Source organism: Triturus cristatus, chromosome 2_1 (assembly GCF_964204655.1).
Source record: "Triturus cristatus chromosome 2_1, aTriCri1.1, whole genome shotgun sequence".
NCBI classification, from domain to species: Eukaryota; Metazoa; Chordata; class Amphibia; order Caudata; family Salamandridae; genus Triturus; species Triturus cristatus.
In genome coordinates, this window is record NC_140581.1 from 738,922,011 (window position 1) to 738,940,748 (window position 18,738).

An 18,738-nucleotide genomic window follows, 5' to 3' on the forward strand; every position below is an offset into this window, starting at 1 on the left:
CAGACATGGTGCTGACCTCATGGGGTGAGAGCCCGGGCACTCAGAGGCCTAAAACCAAGCCTGCGCTGGGCTGCGGTGCTTCACACCTCCTCCAGACCGGAATGGTTTTCCAGAGCCGGAAGCTTTAAAGGCGCCTTACTAGTGCAACCCAGGCTCCTCCAGATAGTGGGGGATGCCAACCTCTTTGTCCTACTCCACATTTGGCAGGAGGATAGGTGGGAAAATTAGTAAGATTAGGAGGTGTGCCCACATTCAGTCAGCACCATCCATAAGGTGGGGCAGGTGATGCGGACACTACTTTTCCAAATCCTCCATTTTGAGATGGCAGGAAAATAACCTTTCAGGGATAGGATAGTGCCCCTTTCCACAGGAAGTGGTCACTTAGAGTTAGCTCATTGGCTATCACCTGTATCCCCCTTTAACACCCCTAAATTTAGTATTTAGGTGGCATTACTGGACCTTGAACTTTAGATTTGACAGACACAAAGAAGAAACAGACCAGGAATAGCTGCTGCTAAAGAACTGAAGCCCTGCTGCAGAGAAATTGGCGCCAACCCCTGCCTGCTACCTTAAGGACTCGACTATCTTAGTGTGCTGCCTCGTCTTGCCACTGTGAGGCCTCCAAGAACCCCGGAGCACCTCCAGTTTTTGACAAATTGCCAAAGAACCTCCCTTGGAGCAGAGGCTCTTTCCCCTGCAACAGTAGTCATAGAACCGCAGACTCCGGTCTTACCGACTTGCTGCTCCTCAGCAACTCGGACGCCGCACCCAGACCAAAGCGGTACACCAGCTCCCCACCAAGTTGGAGGACACCAGGACCTACCAGAGCTGTGCTGCACCAATACCCAGGGTCCCAGACCCCCTGCAACCTGCACTGAGACGAAGAGTCCGCTCCGGACTCCAACTGACCAGGAAGCAAGCACCCGTCGAGGAACAGCGAGACCCCCGAGACCTACTTCGTGACTGGCCCAGCTGTCCCAAAATCACCTCTCCAAGCTGCATGTTCCGGACTACAAGAACATCTTGACGCATGCTGCCCAGCTAACCTATCTGCTCTGCACCAGGCCAGACCGGCCCCGGTAACAACGTTCCAGCTGTGCTTCCATGGTCCTGAGGCCCTTGCATCCTACTTCCTCAAGTAGGCCCCAACAGACTTACCTGAAAGTTCCCTTGTGCAGTGCATTTTCAAGTGGCTCTCTCTCCCGGAGCACACCACCTGCCAACGACCTCAGCACCCTGCTCCCAGCGGAATCTAGGACTCTCCCGAAAATCCGCTGGTGGAACTTTGTGCCTGGCCTTGCTATGTACTAAGATCTGGGAGGTGAACCCTGAAAGCCGACTGCATAATTTTATAAGCATTTTTGTCATTTTCCCCATTGATTCCACTGGTGTGTAACTGCGCACAAACCTGATTGATTTTGCGAACTCTAAAAATTCAAAACTTTTAAAAGTAATTACTGTAGAAATAAATTCTTGGTCTGAAAAATTATTAAATAAAAAAAAGGATATTTTTACAAATTGGTCTCCAATTTATTCGCAAGTGTGTGTTGCATTTATTGCCTCTGTGAGTATAACAAATGCTTAGCACTACCCTCTGATAAGCCTAACTACTCGCCCACACTACCACAAATAGAGCGTTAGTATTATCTACTTGTACCTCTGTAAACCAATAAAGGACTCATTGGACTCTCTGCACAGTATACTTCGTTTAAGTACACTCTATAGAGAGCCAGCTTCCTACAGCACGACACTGGGGAGCTGAATTTGGATACTGGCTGCATACAATCTAAGTCTTGGTTATAATGTCTACAGGTATACAGCAGGCGCAAGCAGTGCAATGTGAAGACGAGGTTGCAAAATGGAGCAGAGGTATGGTGGGGGACCCCCGGAAAGAAAAAGGGGAAACACCTTGAACCAAAATAAAGCTCTTCCGTGTGACTGTGGATAAGCAATAGGCAGCATTGCCCCACTTTACTTTAATTCGGTAGGCCTCTGCTCTGCCTCCTTCATAATTGTTGTATTAGGGCATGGTGGGTGCCCGATTAAGACCATAGGGACTGTTTCCCTTTGACACTGTCAGTCCAACCTTGTAATCCTCAAAGTGGGGTGTGCAGTACTGGCCTGTGTCTAAAAGATCAGGGAAAAATTGGTCCTAATTTTTAGGTCTGGCCAAGACACAGCTTTAGCTGTCAGGCAGCTAGATGTTTTCAGTAAAATTGATACATTATAATAATAGGTACACAGACATGTAGATAAGTCTCTTTCAGTGAAACTTTGTTGGCCATTTATTACTTTCAATGGAAAAAAGAAGCACTGAGCCAGCCCATAAATTTTCTATGTAAGGGGATCTGTTCTTTATAGCTATTGGTGATGACTTGCATATCCTGGTTCTATGCAAGGCCTTCATTAATAGCTGGTAGTGATACTTCTATTGAGTAACATCATTATACCCGTCTACTTCTCTGAATAGCAAGGTTTGTGTTCTTTCCAGCTATGCAGTTGACTGCTTTCTTTGTTCTTTAATGCAGTATATGTTTATTATATATGTTTTTTGTAAGTATTTTTCAGTTTTACAGCGATACTAAAAACTTTCATGTATGCAGGGACTGTTTTTTTTGTATGGCTCATCTGTTTAACATTGTCTTTATTAAACCGTGTATTTACATGCCATATTGTCATAAACAACTGAACTTCTTATTTTCATTTATTGCTCATTTTCATGACTGCACGAAGGATTTACTTGCAGTGGCTACTTTTCTTGTGGGGGTCTCTTATGCACTCAAGTCATAGTGCTCTAATTTTTAATGTTTGTCTACTTTGTTTTTGTTGCAGCACTATGCTTAACATGTAATTCTAGTTTTTATTTATATTCACTATTGAGATGTTGTTAAGTGTTTTCTTAATCATCATGTGCTACCTTTCCTTTGTCAGTGTAAGCTTTACATTGAAAGATGATTTGTTAAAAATGTCTTTTACTAGCTGTTTTATCTGCCAATGCGGTAAGATTTTAGAAGCATACTCATTTCTTTTCTTCATCCATGCGCAAAATTAATAATAAAATATAAACAAAGTGGAATGTGTTAAGACTTATGTTTTTGAACTATTGTATTCTTGAGGACATTTCATGTAACCTAATGCTTGTAGCACGTAGGTTTTTAGTTATTCACAGTTCTACAAATAGATTTGGTGTGTATTTTTCCTCTGTGTTTCCATGTTCAGCTGTGGATGTTCATTTATGCATATATTTTCTGACAATAAATAAAAATCATGCTAACATGTTCCATTATATGGCATTTCATACACCACTTTTGCCATTTGTAACCACTGCATACTACAGATTGTATTATTTACTAATACCACTAATATTTATACGCCTTAATAGGCTGTAAACAAATGCCAATGTGATATGGCTCTTTAAGCTATTTTTTTTCTCAATAATAATAATAATAATAATAATAATAATAATAATAATACAGCATTTTGTAGAGCGCGAACAGCTACCTCACAAGGAGGTGTCCCGGCGCTGAAGACCGCTGGGGAACCCGTCCTGGCTTTCCCTGTGAGATGGTCCCTTTCTGGGTGTCTCCAAGGTGAAACCAGGCATCCCCGGCGTCTGTGGGGGGCCGTTGTAGAGATGAGGCAAGCTTAATGCCCAGAGTTGCTGAGTGTGTTCCTGGTTAGAGTAGGTACCGAGGCGAGAATTAACGAGTCCGTTTTTGACCACGGTCCACGACCCTGCCGCGTCGGGAATTGAACCCTGGTCCCTGGCCAAATCTCTGCTTACGGGTCTGCCGCCTCTAACCAGTGAGCCACACCTCTCAATCCCTGTGCTAGATCATTCTTTTTCTAATATAATACTAACACTTTGGTATTCTATTAGCCATCTTTTTATCCATTATTGACCAGTTTGTGGAATGGACATTGGTGAACGTATTTTAGGATTTAGCGAAGTGGAATGCGCTGATGCCTATATACTCCTGTGTTATTGTATTATTGTCAGAACTTAACCTAACCCCTGTAGCACATATGCTTTTATTAATTCAGTGTTGCATACAGGTTTTAATAGTGGTTTTTCTCTATGTCTGCAAGCTTGGCTACGTAATTTTGTTTGTTCGTATAATACATTTAATGTTAACGCGTTGATGATGGCGATTCATACAATACTCCTGCCATTTTTAAGCGGTGTAAATAACAAGCATTACTATCATTTGCTCACACTACTTATATATGTTAAAACCAGTATGCTTTTATTTTGTTGTCCTGCTTTGGGCCAAAAGGGGAGGGTACAGCACAGACCACCAACCAGCTTGTTAGGTGTGAAAAAGGCCGCTTTCTTGAAGACAGGTGCATCTTTCAATCAGTTTCCTTGGCCTGTGCCCTACAAAACTAAACCTCATTAAATATTTCCTCCTGCCTTACCCCCCCAACCCTCCCCTAAAGTTTTCCCCTTTACAACCGTTTCTAAACTCCCAAATCTGTCCTCCTTGCTGCCCCAATAAACTTGTAACTTCTTATCATTTCCCAACATAACTATCTATGTAACCTTCCTATGCTACTTCCCCTACCTGCGTGCTCCCAGTGTGACATTTTCCAACCAATAAACTGTAACTGTAAACATATCTACCAACTATTACCCAGGAAAAACGCCCACCTGAAACAAACCATGCACACCACTAGCACCTGCTTCCAGTGACAACCAAATGTACATGTTTCTCCACCCGATGGACCAGGTCCAACAAAACCAACCAATCCAAAAGAAAAATGCCCATAGTCCAACACCCAAAATCCAAACAGACCCCCCCCCCCCCCCCCCCCATCTCCCCAGAAAAAACAGTGAAAAAAAACGGGCGGGCGGGCCAAAATTCTCTTTCCCTGCCTGGTCCCCAACTGGCTGTCCTGTCACCCCACCGAAATGGTGGCTGGTGCCACAAAATGGCCGGTTAAATATCCCCCCAGCCCATGACCAGCCCAAGTGTAGCCCAACAAGCCCAATCGGGCTCTGGCTGCACCCCCTGGCCCAAAACCCCCGGGAGAGGCAGGCCTCCTGTTGGTAAGCCTCCCCCCCAAAGCCCTATTGTACCATTTGTACATTTTTATGTTCCATGTGTATGCAATATTCTTTTGCTTGTCCATACCTTGTATCCGAAGCATCCCTTAATATTTCTGGTTCTACAATTCAGAAGCTGTTGTCAAGTGATAAAGCACTACACTTTAATCTTTCTGTTCTCCCTCTCCTGCATCTGTGTAATCTCATGCTCAACTCCTATATTAAACTGAATTTGCTTCTCATCATGTTTGCACCTCATACCACTATACTTAAAGTTCCTGAATGGGCCAGCTCACTTCAGCCTTTGTCTCGCTTCAGTATAACTCAATTTTGTTTGAGCACATCTGCCTAAAAATGTTGTCAACTTCAGAGTCAGGGCTGGGATCCCAATTTCTACTTTTATCTCGGTTTTAATTTCAGGTTTATTTAAATGTATTTTTGCAGTTCGTCCTTTTTACTTTTTTTCCCACACAAATGCATCACGTCTTTACACTACAGCATTTTAAAAAAACGTTTTTATTACTTCTCCGCTTTTAATGCTTCTGGCATATTTTGCAAAGCATGACACCAAAAACCAAAGGTGGGCTTGCCAAGACCAGACCTATTTATTACTTTTACCAATGCATGTTTCTCTTTTGTCTTGATCTGTCTCTAAACGACAACAGTTGGTACATGTTGCACAATGGGTTTACAGATCTTTGTTGAGATACTCCATGGTGAGATACTCATTAAATACCATCTCCTTGCCTAAGTCAGCTAATGAGGCCTTGCTGTTCCACTGAGTGGTCCCAACTGCAGTTTGGTCCATTGTGCAGGCTTCATATAAGGTTTTTGAGTGGGTTTTAGAAATTGAACCATTCACAACGTGAGGATGGGTGCTAGAGTAGTAACTTACACTAGAATTGGCTGGGTGATCTTCTGTCGACGACAGCTTGCATGGGGGTTTAAATTCTGAACAAAAGGGGTAAAAAGGTTTTTCATGTGTATCGATTCGCCCGATCTTGCTCTGTGAGGCTTTTGCACATGATACTACAGAGGAATTGATATCTAAACTTATGCCTTAAGACAGATGATACAAAGATCTCTGAAAAGGCTTCTAGCACACAGAGAGCACCAAGAAAGAAATTGGAATTTAGGAAAGTTTGAAAAGTGGCTAAGGAAGCTTGATAGTTAAAACATCTAACAGCAAGATCATATACAAGGAGCACAAAAGCTGCACAACATGTAAGTTGAGGACTTGGAAGTTAAAGAGATTTTCAGTTTATTTCACAGGATGACCCAAGTGGTAAACAATACATGATATTGTTAGAAAGTACAATAGAAGGACAATAGAAGAACCAGCACAACAATGGATGCTGTTAGTAGTGTATTATGCATCCCTAAGAAGGCCTAATATGCAACATTGAACCCAGTGTAGGAGGCTATGGAAAACGCATAAAGAAAGGTTGGTGATAGCCCAGACTGATGCAGTCCAGCAGGTGCATGGTTTCAAGTCATGCTTCATATAAATAAAAAACTAGCGCAAAGCAGGAACCTGCACGTGCATGGATTCCACAAACACAGTAGACAGCACCTGTGGCACACACTTTTTAGCATTCTAGGAACTAAATGTTGCAATACTTTAATTGAGGGTGTTGAGGCGGTCGGGTGTAAGAACAGCACGTATGTTTTTCACAGACCATATTGGTACAAGGGACAGCATTCAAACAGGCAGAGCTCAGTGTGCGCCCTGGACGGACAGAAATGTGCCGCCCGCACTGCTGTTGCGTAATATGAGGCGACAGACGGTCACTTTTCACTGGTCAGTCTGTGACTGGCTACATCAAAGCAGATAGCCAATTACGAACATCTTGAACCTTCCCCAACTCACCTGAATCATCCACACTTAGCTCTGTAAGGCTGGCGCCAAGTTGTTTGTTGGGGTGAGGAGGGGGTGTTGGTGTATGGCAGCAGGGGGTGAAAGGTAAATGGGAGGGCACAGAAGGAGGCTGATATGGTGTTAAATTAAGCGATTGGGACACGTAAAAATTATTAGTACTTTAAATTGTAGGAGTTAAGGTAGAGGGACGCTGCTATACGCAGGATCTTCGTGCACAGAGCTCTGTAAGCCCCTATAAAGATTGGCAGCCTGGGTCCAGCTCGCCCATGCCAAAAGCCCGCCCTGCAAACAGGGTCAGCTATGACAGAAAATAGGCCTGGGCACCAAAATATAAGTGGCCCCCATTGGTGAATTAGATTGCTAAAAATGTGGCATATGTTTGCAAATTATGGCAGTTTTGAACTTGTAAAGACTTGCTGTATAAATGGTTTGCAAGGTATGGAAGACTGCATGCATTTGAGCTAACTGCAGGCCATATATGTTTTAATATCAATTAAATCAACAGTAAAAACTGGCCCAGCAGACCATGAAACAGTCCCACGAAATGGCCCAAATCCTGATCTGCCTGACCAGCCCATCTGGAACTGCCTGACTGCCCTATAGACCAGTCCAACCCTGTAACCAAACACAAGGTGCAAAAAAAGCAGGGCAGGGGCTGCTTTCAGTGCAGGATGGGAAGCCACGACCCACCCTTGGCCCTATTTCATTTGCGATGACCTTCTGTGTGGGTGCTGGTTAGAAAATGTTTTGGTAGGGCTGATGTTGGTTTCCAGTCCAGGCCTGCAAGAAAGACAAGGTCACATGAGTGGACAAAAAACAGTCATTCTGAGGTAACAGCATAAATGTGCCCCCATACCAAAACACTAACTTCTTCGTTTAACCCCTTCAGTGCCACGCCCTTTCCCCGCCCTCTGCCGGCCGTTGCATTAGCGGGCGGGGTTCATGACGAGATAGTCTCGTCATGGGCACAGCGCAACCGCGCTCCATGACGAGACCATCTCGTCATGGGCACTAAAGCGGTTAAATCAAATAACTCAAATCTGAACCTCTAGAGAGCCAAAAGCCGGAGAGCGAATGTCTAAGCGTGGTACAAGTAAAGAAAATAAGGGGAAATTGGGTGCCGGGCCCAAACGGGGTGCCAGTTTAAATCTACAAGCATGAACTGGACTTATGGAGCTAAATTCTCTGCCAATTAATCTACTACTGCTTCCGTGAAAATTCCATACCAGAGTCTTGGCGAGGGTCAATTTCACCATTCAATCTACAAAAAAGGCCCTTACTTAGCACCAGACATCTATCGCATGATTGTATTATTAGATACTGATACAAAGATCTTTGCTGGCATCCTTCTGCAGGAGTTGGAAAATTTGGTGGAGGAATCAGGCAGGCTCTCATGCAATCAAACAGATTTCCGTCCTAACTTGAGCACGAGAGACAATCTTGTTGCCCTTTCAACGCTAATATCGAAACATACTCAGAAAAAACAACTCCCCTACACATGCTTTATTAATTTTCAAAGGGCTTTGACCACGTTGACAGGAATTCGATGTGGCATAAATTGGCAACAAGGAACATCCCAACCAACCTCCTGTGAGCATTAAAGCTATTGTACTCTGAAAATTGGTGAAAGATTAGCATGGGCACAAATAAGGGTCCAATTACGACCCTAAGTGGGAAGGGTATGCCCAGACGTGGGTCCTGTGCTCACTATACCACTGGATTCAAGCTAGCCTGGCTGATGAAGGGTGATGTTCTGAAACCGGTCCCAAGATGCTAGTTTCCAGTCCAAGGAGAACCTGGCTTGGCAGTTCGGGCTGGACTGTTCCCTCAAGTAACAGGGTCAAGACTGATTTGCAAATGGCTGGGTCCAAACTGGGGTGGTGTGGTGAGCAAAAGAATGATGGATTTAACCCAGATCCTTGTGACTGGGGGGAAATGCTTGCACTGTCCAGCATTCCGTCCATCAATTGTTTCTTTTGCATATGTCGCCAAAACATGGCCTTAAACAAGGCTGTATCCTTGCCGCAACACTATTTAATCTTTTCATTACAGGTCTGAGCATAGCTCTGGATGAGGCGCACTCACACGCCCCAAAACTGGGACAACAACCATTGACGTTACTTCAATATGCAGACGATATAGTCATCGTGAATTTAACCCCGATTGGCCTTCAAAACTTGCTTAACACACCAGCTCTTTACTGCGCAACAAACCGGATTACAGTTAATTTAGAGAAAACTAAAAAATACTCATCTTCATAAACGTTAGCAAAAAGAAGGGCAGATGGTACCCGGGAAGCAGCACAGCAAAAAAAAGAGTTCCAGCTATAAATACCTATGGGTTTGGATACACGAGGACCACTCACCAAGGCTTCATCTGAACTCAAAAAGCCTTGCCTCAAAAACATACACAGTAAGTTTCCCACGTCAACTTGGAAACCAACTCTGGCAGCAATCGAAGCAAAACTGATCCCAAGGCTGTCTTATGGATCAGTAGCCTTCCCGGGAAAGCCAAGACTACTGATCTATAAGACAGCATTGAATCATCAGAGTAAAGTCTGCTGGCTGCTGGTCCATCTCCCACAATACACGTCGCCTGCACCAATCTGGTTGGAATGTGGGCTCCATGAGCAAGGTCAAGTACATCAAAGCATCCTCAAGTGCCTGTCAACCCTAAAATCGGACCCTATGAACACTCTAAAAGCACTAATTTGTAAAGAGATTCAGGATAACAGTCAAACGAACTGTTGGGCACAGGGGAGAAGTGAGGCTTTATAAGTACTGGCCTTGCAACATCTGTGGGAAGCAAACTTACCACATCACACTTTCAAACTCGCAGTGAACAAACAAACAAGGGTCTAATCCTGGGCGCAGACAAGCATTGCTTCCACAGCGTAGACACTGATGGCTATGTATCAATACATACAAATCGCCAATGCCACAAAGCAATTTATTTGAAACCGTCAAAGGCTTTTACATATCTAGATTTGTTTGCGTTAATACTCGGCCTGTTACCAACAAAGGATGCAATGGCTCCATGGGCCCCAGAACCGACTTCACCGTCATGCAGGCGGTGGCAGGGCCCAGACAGATCCGCACGTATTATGTATATGCCCCATTTTGCAGCAGGCGAGCAGAAAGCTTTTACGCAACCTCTTTAATGCTAACGGAGTAAGAGCATGCCGCCAAGCCTTGCTTGCAAGGCCGGAGCCCACAGTAATAGCTTGCCTGGCAAAATGTTCTATCTCTGTGGAGCAACAATTTAAAGTGGTTGTACAATCAAACTGGAAGAACTATCTCCTAAAGGCTTTCCCCTTCTCCTCTGCTCTTTCCACGCACCAGCACTTTACCGTCCGTTTGTCTGTCTCAACTAAGGAGAATTAATGAATAGTTTGTTAGTGATTAGCACGCAACTGCACTTTTGAACTGTTTTACTCTGGCAGTATGAGGCCCATGCTTCAGCTCTATCTGCTGTGCATCTTCTCTTCAGGTAGCATTAGGGACATTTACTGAAGAGCCCATGCACTCGCACTTAACCTTCTGTAGATTTGTATTAAGTAGGACATTTACTGAAGTGCCCATGCACTCGCACTTAACCTTCTGTAGATTTGTATTAAGTAGGACATTTACTGAAGTGCCCATGCACTCGCACTTAACCTTCTGTAGATTTGTATTAAGTAGGTCATTTACCGAAGTGCCCATGCACTCGCACTTAACCTTGTGTAGATTTGTATTAAGTAGGACATTTACTGAAGTGACCATGTTTTAGCATGGCCTTTTTATCTTTAACTTATTTTATACTGGTTAACATTGTGTTCTTACATCATGTAAAGGTTTTAATTAACTATAACATGAATAATAAACTTTAAACTAAGCGCGATACGAGTTCAAACCAATGGAAGATTTTAAAATATGTGATGCCTTCATGCACGATGTAAACAGAGTATCTATCCAATGTCGTTCACCAAACTTACGCAATAACATTTTAGAACAGAGCCTGGACGCTGAAATCAAGAGGCACGTGGAGGCGTAGATGCAGGATAAAAAGTGCACGTCGTGTATTCCCAAGCAAAGCCTGGAAGTAGAAAAGAAGGGGATTTCAGAACAAAAATAGTTGTTAGAGGTTTTATGGCCCACGGGGGAGGAGGAGGTTCTCTCTTAACTGTTGTTGCAACTGAGCAAACTATGTAGCAAATGCCAGAATACACTCCTGGCCCAGTGGCCCATTGGGGTCGTTTTGCGTCACAGACAGTAAATACAGCGGGTTGCAGGAAGAAGCAGCCATTTCCGGGACTTTCACAAGCGAGCGCTCGCATCCACCGGCAAAGCAAACTGTCCCGCCACATCAGCAGTTGTCCGTAGCGAGAGAGACACCTTGGATGCAGATGTTTGCATCCGAGACCGCCCTCTGAACACGCAGGCAGCTGGACTCAACCCTCCGCTCCAGGCATTATCATAAACGTTTTACTGGGCGCAGAAAGCCGATGCCTTACCAGAAAGATCTAAAAAATAATGTAATAATTCAAAACAGTGTGTCATGATGATCAGCTGAACGGGGTTTGGGAAGCTGGGAGGGGGGCTCTGAGCACAGAGCGGCGGTTTGCGAACAACCTACAACCAGGGATTTCTTACCTGCAGAGCACGCAGTTAACCACATGATGCTAAAAATACAGTGGGACAGGCCCCCACTGCCAACACATGCAGTGTCGGAATGGATAATATAAATAAAATAAAACAGTTGAAAATTGTGCGTAAGAGCCATTGAAAAGATTTCCTAAAAACTACTAATATAACTCTACAACAAACAATGCCGCAATGAACGTATACGTTTGCAAACTATAAATCCGAAAGTTCAATGGCACGAACAGGGCGGAGGTATGCCCTGCCAGCAGTAGTCACCTTGTTCGTGACGGTGGGACCCCGCTCCTTCAGGCCGCACGCCCCCGGGGGATGCTGCAGGAAGAGCGGCAGGAGAAGCAGCAGCACAGAGGCCCAGTTGCTCCTGGGGCGGAGAGAACCCATTCACGCGGGAGCTGGAGGAAGCGGCGGCGACCAGCACTGCCGGAGCAAGGATACAGGACGAGGAGGAGGCGGCGAACCTCCGAGAGCAACACCCCGCGCATGCTCTCTGCCGACGCGCCAACTAATACCACATCCTCTACGTCTCCATTTAGCAGTGCTGCTCTTGTGTAGCGGCGCACTTGCGTGAGTTTTAGAACTACTAAAACTAACTGCCCTTTTGTAAAGTAACTGGTGCGCCCAGAAAGCGCTCCGATACCTTCGAGTCGAGACGAGTTCGCGCTAAATAAAACAACTGCCAACAAAAGTACTAGAATTACTATAGCAGCTTGTTGTGGGGACCATGGTATCCAGAAGACAGACAGTGTGCGAATGCACAGTAACATTAACCTGCATTAGGGTAAATGGCAGCAATGAAACAAGGCTGAAAACACCTGAGGAATTGTACAAATATGTTTCATCTTGTTCTTAAGGCCGAGCCTACCAGACACGTCTTGTTGCAAAAGCTCTATTGTGAGGTATCAGTGGGCTTACAGGCTGCCCATTGCTTATCATTAGTTTGGTTTATTGTCACTCTCGTTCGCGTTTGCTTGCTTCCTATTCAATGGCTTGACTTCCTCTTCTTGAGTGTGTCCCTTACCTGGAGTATAGCCCTTCCTTACAATACTTTGATTAGCTGACTTGTATCCGTCCGCTGCAGGCTGCACATCTTTAAAGAACCACGGTTTGAGGTCTAGCCTACCCAATGCACGTGCTGTGCTGCAAAGCGTATTGATTACAATTAGGGCTCCCGGTTTTATGGTATTTTTTTTGTTGACATTTCTGTCTGTATTTATCCATGTTTATTTTTTGTCAACTTTATCTGTATTTATCCGTGTTTATTATGGATTTTGTGAAAAAAATAAAGCTGAAACTGGTATATTTCCACATTTATTTAACCAATAAATATGCAGTCATGCATGAATGCCTGCCAGGTTTAAATGATATGAACGCCCGTAGAAGATACATCAATGCACTTATATGAAAATATGCACATTTCAGTATCAGCCTTGTTCATATCCACTGCTGTTTAAGCCTCTTTACTAAAATCCCTTTCTTTTTTACCCCCTTGCCAATCAATCCACACAGTTATTGGCCTGGCAGTCATGGCAAAGTGTATTCAGAATCACCCAAAAAGGACCCAATTTCCATTTTTATACGCATTTAAAAATAAATACAGACAAGAAAATAAACAGTTTTCTGTCTGAATTTATCTGTAAAAATCAGTAAAAACGGAAACAGGGAGCCTTAATCACAATTCAGTAGGTTTACAGCCCGGCTCAACACATCAATTGTTGGATTAGTTGTCACTTTCATTTGCAATTTTTCGATTGCTGAGCTCCTATAGGCTTCATTCCCTTTCTTGAGTTAGCTCCTCCTTGAAGCATGGACCAAGTATGCATGTGTTGTTCCTCGTCTTTGTTCTTCCTCGTCTTTTTGCAGTGCGCTATATTTTTTATTTTATAAGCGTTTCAGTATTATTCCTGTACCTGCAATGTGCTTTCCTACTTTTAACACAGGCATACGGCTTCTTATTCATGTTGCTTTCACCCTATCTGTTGTCTCTATTGATGCTTTAGTTTCCTACTCCCACAACAGTACTACTCTATTCTATTTTACTTTACGCTACTCCATGCAACGCTACTCTACACCACTCCACTCTTCACCACACCACTCCACTCTACACTACATCACTCCACGGCACTCTATGCCACTCTCCTTTATAGTATACCACTCCACTCCATGCCACTTCACTCTACTCTATGCCACTCCACTCTACGCCACTCCACTCTACTCTACTCTACACCACGTAATTCCTCTCTACTCTATGCCACTCTTCTCTTCGCCAATCTACTGCACTCTATGCCACTCTACTCTCCCCCACTGTAGTCTATTCTGCGCCATTCCACATCACTGTACTCTATGGCACTCTACGGCACTCTACTCTGCCCCACTCTACTATACGCCACTCTTTTCTTCTCCTCTCTACACTATGCCACTCCACATCACTGTACTTTATGCCACCCCACTATATGCCATCCCACGCTACACCACTCTACTCTGTCATTCTACTTTATGACACTCTACTCTTTGCCACTCTACTCATTGCCATTCTACGCCACTCTGCTCCACTCTATGCAACTTTGCGCCACTCCACTCCACTCAATTCCACTCTACTATATGTTACTCCACTTTACGCCACTCTTCTCTACACCACTCCACTATACTCTACTTCGACTCTACTCTACTATATGACACTCGGGTCTGCTCTGTGCTACTGCACTCTACCCCATGCCACTCCATTCTGTGTCATTCTACTCCATTCTACGCCACTCCACTCTAATCCATGCCACTCAAGACCACTCTACTCCACTAGTTGTTTTCACTGTCACTTTCATTTGAAATCTTTTATTGCTTAGCTCCCATAGGCTTCCTTTCCTTTCTTGTGTTAGCTCCTCCATGGAGCTCATCTTTTTGCAACACACCTAAAAAAAATGTTATATGTGTTTCAGTATTAGTTTTGGACCTGCAAGGTGCTTTCCTACTTTTATCACAGACATACAGCTAATATGTGTTGCTTTCATCCTGTCTGCCGTCTCTATTGATGCTTCAATTACTTACATCGACAATGGTACTAGTCTACACCACTTTACTCTACACTACTACACTCTTCACCATTTCACTCCACTCTACGCCACTGTACACTGCTCCACGCTATGCCACTCCACTCTTCGCCACTGCATGCCACTGTACGCCATGCTTGTCAACTCTACATCACTCCACTCTACTCCATTCCACTCCACTCTACACCACCCCACTTCACTGTGCCACACCACTCTATGCCGTGCTACTCTAGGCTATGCCACTCTACTGTACACCATTCCACTTTACTCTACGCCACTCTATGTCACTCTACTCCACTTTACTCTTCGTCGCTCTACTCTTCGCCACTCTATGCCATGCCACTCTACTCTACCCCACCCATTCCACTCTACTCCATTCCAGTCTACACCAATCCACTCTGAACCTCGCCACTCTAATCAATGCCATTCTACTCTATACCATTCCACTCTACTGTACGCCACCCCACTCTATACTACTCCACTCTACTCAATGCCACTTTAGTCTTTATGCCTTTACTCTTTGCCACTCTACGCCATTCTAATCTACGCCTCTCCACTCAATGCGATTCTACAATACTCTATACCACTTTACTCTACGCCACTCTACTCTACGTGACTCCACTCTACTCTAGACTACAACACTCCACTCTACTCTATCCCATTCAGCTCTGCTCTGTGCCACTCTACTTCACTCCACTCTACACTACTCCACCAGGGGCGTAGCTTGGTCAGTAAAACTGAGAGGATGAGCTTCAGATTTTCCAACAATCATACTGTCCTATAATGTTAAAATACATTATACGAGAAGTGGGGCCCATGAGAGTGGTTAAGGGGGAAGCGGATAGGGAGAAAATGCAGAGTGAATGAAATCACAATATTTAGTAAAATAACCAATATTTCTTAAGACTTTGAAAGCAGGGAGGTAGAAAGTGTGTTTGCATTTTTGTCTGTGTTTATGTAGAAAAAATTCCTGGTGAAATGTGACAGACACCTTACCATACCTGACTGAAACCACCTGTACCCAACTATTTACTAGAAAATACTTTATTAGGGGGTTGTAACACCCCAAACACCCCTCCTTGAAGCTTCGCCCCTGTAGTCCACTCCATTCCACACCACTCTATGCCACCCCACTCAATACCACCCCACTTTACGCTAAGCCACTCTACTCTACGCCTGTCCACTCTGCATCTCTCCATTTCACTCTGCATCACTCTATGCAACTTTAATCCACTCCACTCCATGCTGTGCCACTCTACTCTACTCTCCACCACTCTACTCCATGCCACTCTACCTCTATGCCCTCCACTCCACACAGTGCCACTCCACTGTACACTATGCCAACCTAAATCACTCTACCCCACCCAACTCCATGCCACTCTGCTTTATGCCACTCTGCTTTCTGCAACTCTATTCTACGCTACACCACTCCACTCTACTCCACTCTACGCCACTCCACTCCACACAATGCCACTCTACACCACTCTATACTGTTCGCCACTCTACTCTACACCACGCCACTCTATGCCACCATACTCTACTATGCCCATCTACACTACACCATTCCACTCTACTCTATGACACTCTAAGCCACTCTACTCCACCTCACTCTGCAACCCCTCCTCCACTCTGTCCCACTTCCCATTGTTGGCAAGTGTAATTAGGTTGTGTTGTGTGACCCTCGTACCATGGGGCATGCAGGCATTGTGTTTGGAGTGAATTGCCTGAACATTTCATGAAAAATTTAATGTGATGATCTGACTGTTTGGCAGTTAAGGCACATGTATTCAGCAGTGGTGGCCGGCATGACTCGCGGGGGCAGGTGCCGGGGGTTAGTGGGGGGGGGCATGAGGGCAGGGTTGCGCAATGGAAATGTAAAAAACAAAATTATGCACTTACCTTGCCGCCGGGTCCAGTGTCTCTGCTCCTTGCTCCTGCTCTCCTCGTGAGACAGGTAGCCAGGAACAACAACAAGGCTCCCCAGACCAAACACAACGCTGCAATGCATAATTGTGATTGGTAAGCACTAAGGCTTCCTTGACCAATCACAACACTGCAGTGCTGCTTTGTGATTGGTTTTGAGCGTCCTGGTTCGACACTCAACCAGGGAATGGGGGTCTGGGCTTGTTCTTCATGCAGGCTGTAATGTTGCCTGCATGGAGAACGAGGAAAGTGCGCATGACTGGTTTAGGCAGCCCAAAAGGGCCGACCAAACAGTCACTGCGCACTTAGGACTAGGCAAACCACTCCTCCCCTGCCCTGCTCTGTGAGCAGAGCAGCCCCATTCCTGCCGGCCCACCCGCAAAGGAAACATAAAATGATAACTCAAAGTTATTTTCATTTTATATTTCCTTTCTTTTACACTGCTCAAAAGCAGTGGGGCGACACTCCTCCGCCATAGAGGAGGAGCGGCCAGGGGTCTTCAGAAGGTTTTTCAAGGAAATAGCCACATGAGGCCAGTGCCGTGTTAATGCATGGACATGCTGGGCAGTTGCCCTGGGGCCCTACGAGCATAGGGGCCCCATGCAGGCCAGAATTTAACATATATTTTCCCTTAAAACATTTGTATTCCTTTGAGTGGTTGAGTAGGCAGGGCCCAGTGGGCCTATAATGCTGTTAAGATGGCCCTGCGTGAGGCCTAGCTCCAGATGAAGCAATAAAGGCCAAGATACACTAAGTGCTTTACTATGAAATCGCTTTATGGCCTTGCGATTTGAACTACATAATTGATGGCAACTGTGCTTTAAAACTGTGCTTAAGTTCAGTTGGGCAACCAAAATAATATAAATATCTCCTTGAATGGCACACACACTCATCAGCACAAACTCCTACTAAGACCTGCGATATTCTCAAACTATGCAATGGTTCCCTATGTACAGTAGGTGTTTTGGAGATTAGTGAATAGGCTGCTCAGCAGGGAAGTTGGAATAATGACCTCACTATAACAAATGCTTTAACTGTGACATTAGGAATAAGAGGCGTTCCACAAAGGACACATGGAGTTGTCTTTGTTTTCTTAGGAGACTCTGAGCCTGATTTATTATGTGGCAGATGGGCCGTCATTCTGCCATGGTGACGGAGTAAATTACTCTGTCCATATGGTGAGGGATCACCCACCAAATTTCTAAATGACCGCCAAGCAGGCGGTTATTTATAATGCATTGGCAAGAACCACCATCACGAGGGGTCCTGCCAATGCATTTCGGTGTTTGATGCAGGGCTCCGTCAGCATGACACAGCCCAGCACCAAACAGTTTTCTTTTTTCTTTTTAAAAAGAAGATTCCGAAACTGGATTTTCTTTTTGAAAAATAAGAAATATACTGCTTTCCCGCCATTGGGAATCATCTCCCCATGGTGGGAGGGGGGGAGCCTTATTAGCATTTTACAGTCCCTCACGGTCAGGGTTTGATTGGCTGTGACGGGCAGTAAAACAAGCATTTGCAATGCAATAGGTCTCGCATTCACACGAGTTTGAGCTATTGGCATTGTAAATGACAATGCCTTTTATTTATGTTTTGGGTTTTAAAACATAAATAAAAGGCAAAAGACTTCCGACCATGGCTAGGTTATATTTTGCGCAAAATCAATATTCATTGAAGTAAAGGAATAAATCAACAAAATGCTCCAGGGAACAAATGGGAGACAGCCACTTCGAATCCCAAAATCTCTGTTACAAGGTAACCGGAGATAAATACACAAACACTGGGTTATTCCAGAGCAAACAAAATATAATAATGATTAATCTGAAGTATAGCAGTTCATGAGAGAAAGAATCCCATCCAAGAGTATATGAATTATCTTCTTTATTATTTCCGTTGTTGTCGGTGTTAAAACGTAAGTCGTAATGGCAAGTTGATCAGAGATGTTTACAGCCAACAAAATCGGGAATAATCTTTGGTATGATTCCGGAAATGTATCCTAAACAATGTAAATGGTCAGCGTAACAGTAAAGTTCTGTAACACGGAGAGTACTCCGATTTGTATCCAAAGTCTAATATGCGAGTTCGTTTACGCATATTCGACTTTGGATACAAATCTGATTATTCCCGATTTTATTTGACATCAATTTGAGGTACCATTACCTATCTTTCTTCTATTGGTGACATCCACTCTTTGTTTCACTTGTCACC

At 44.4% G+C, this 18,738-nt stretch overlaps 1 protein-coding gene across 1 annotated transcript in view; it reads right to left on the reverse strand.

Annotated features, from left to right (window-relative positions):
- PPIC (peptidylprolyl isomerase C) overlaps positions 1–12,085 on the reverse strand; it is a 98,438-nt gene extending 86,353 nt beyond the window's left edge. Inside the window, exon 1 of the mRNA XM_085632675.1 lies at positions 11,825–12,085. Within this exon, the coding sequence (XP_085488801.1) occupies positions 11,825–11,947 (123 nt within the window). The 5' untranslated portion in view covers positions 11,948–12,085. The remainder of the gene's footprint in view (positions 1–11,824) is intronic.
- Between the last annotated feature and the right edge of the window lie 6,653 nt (positions 12,086–18,738).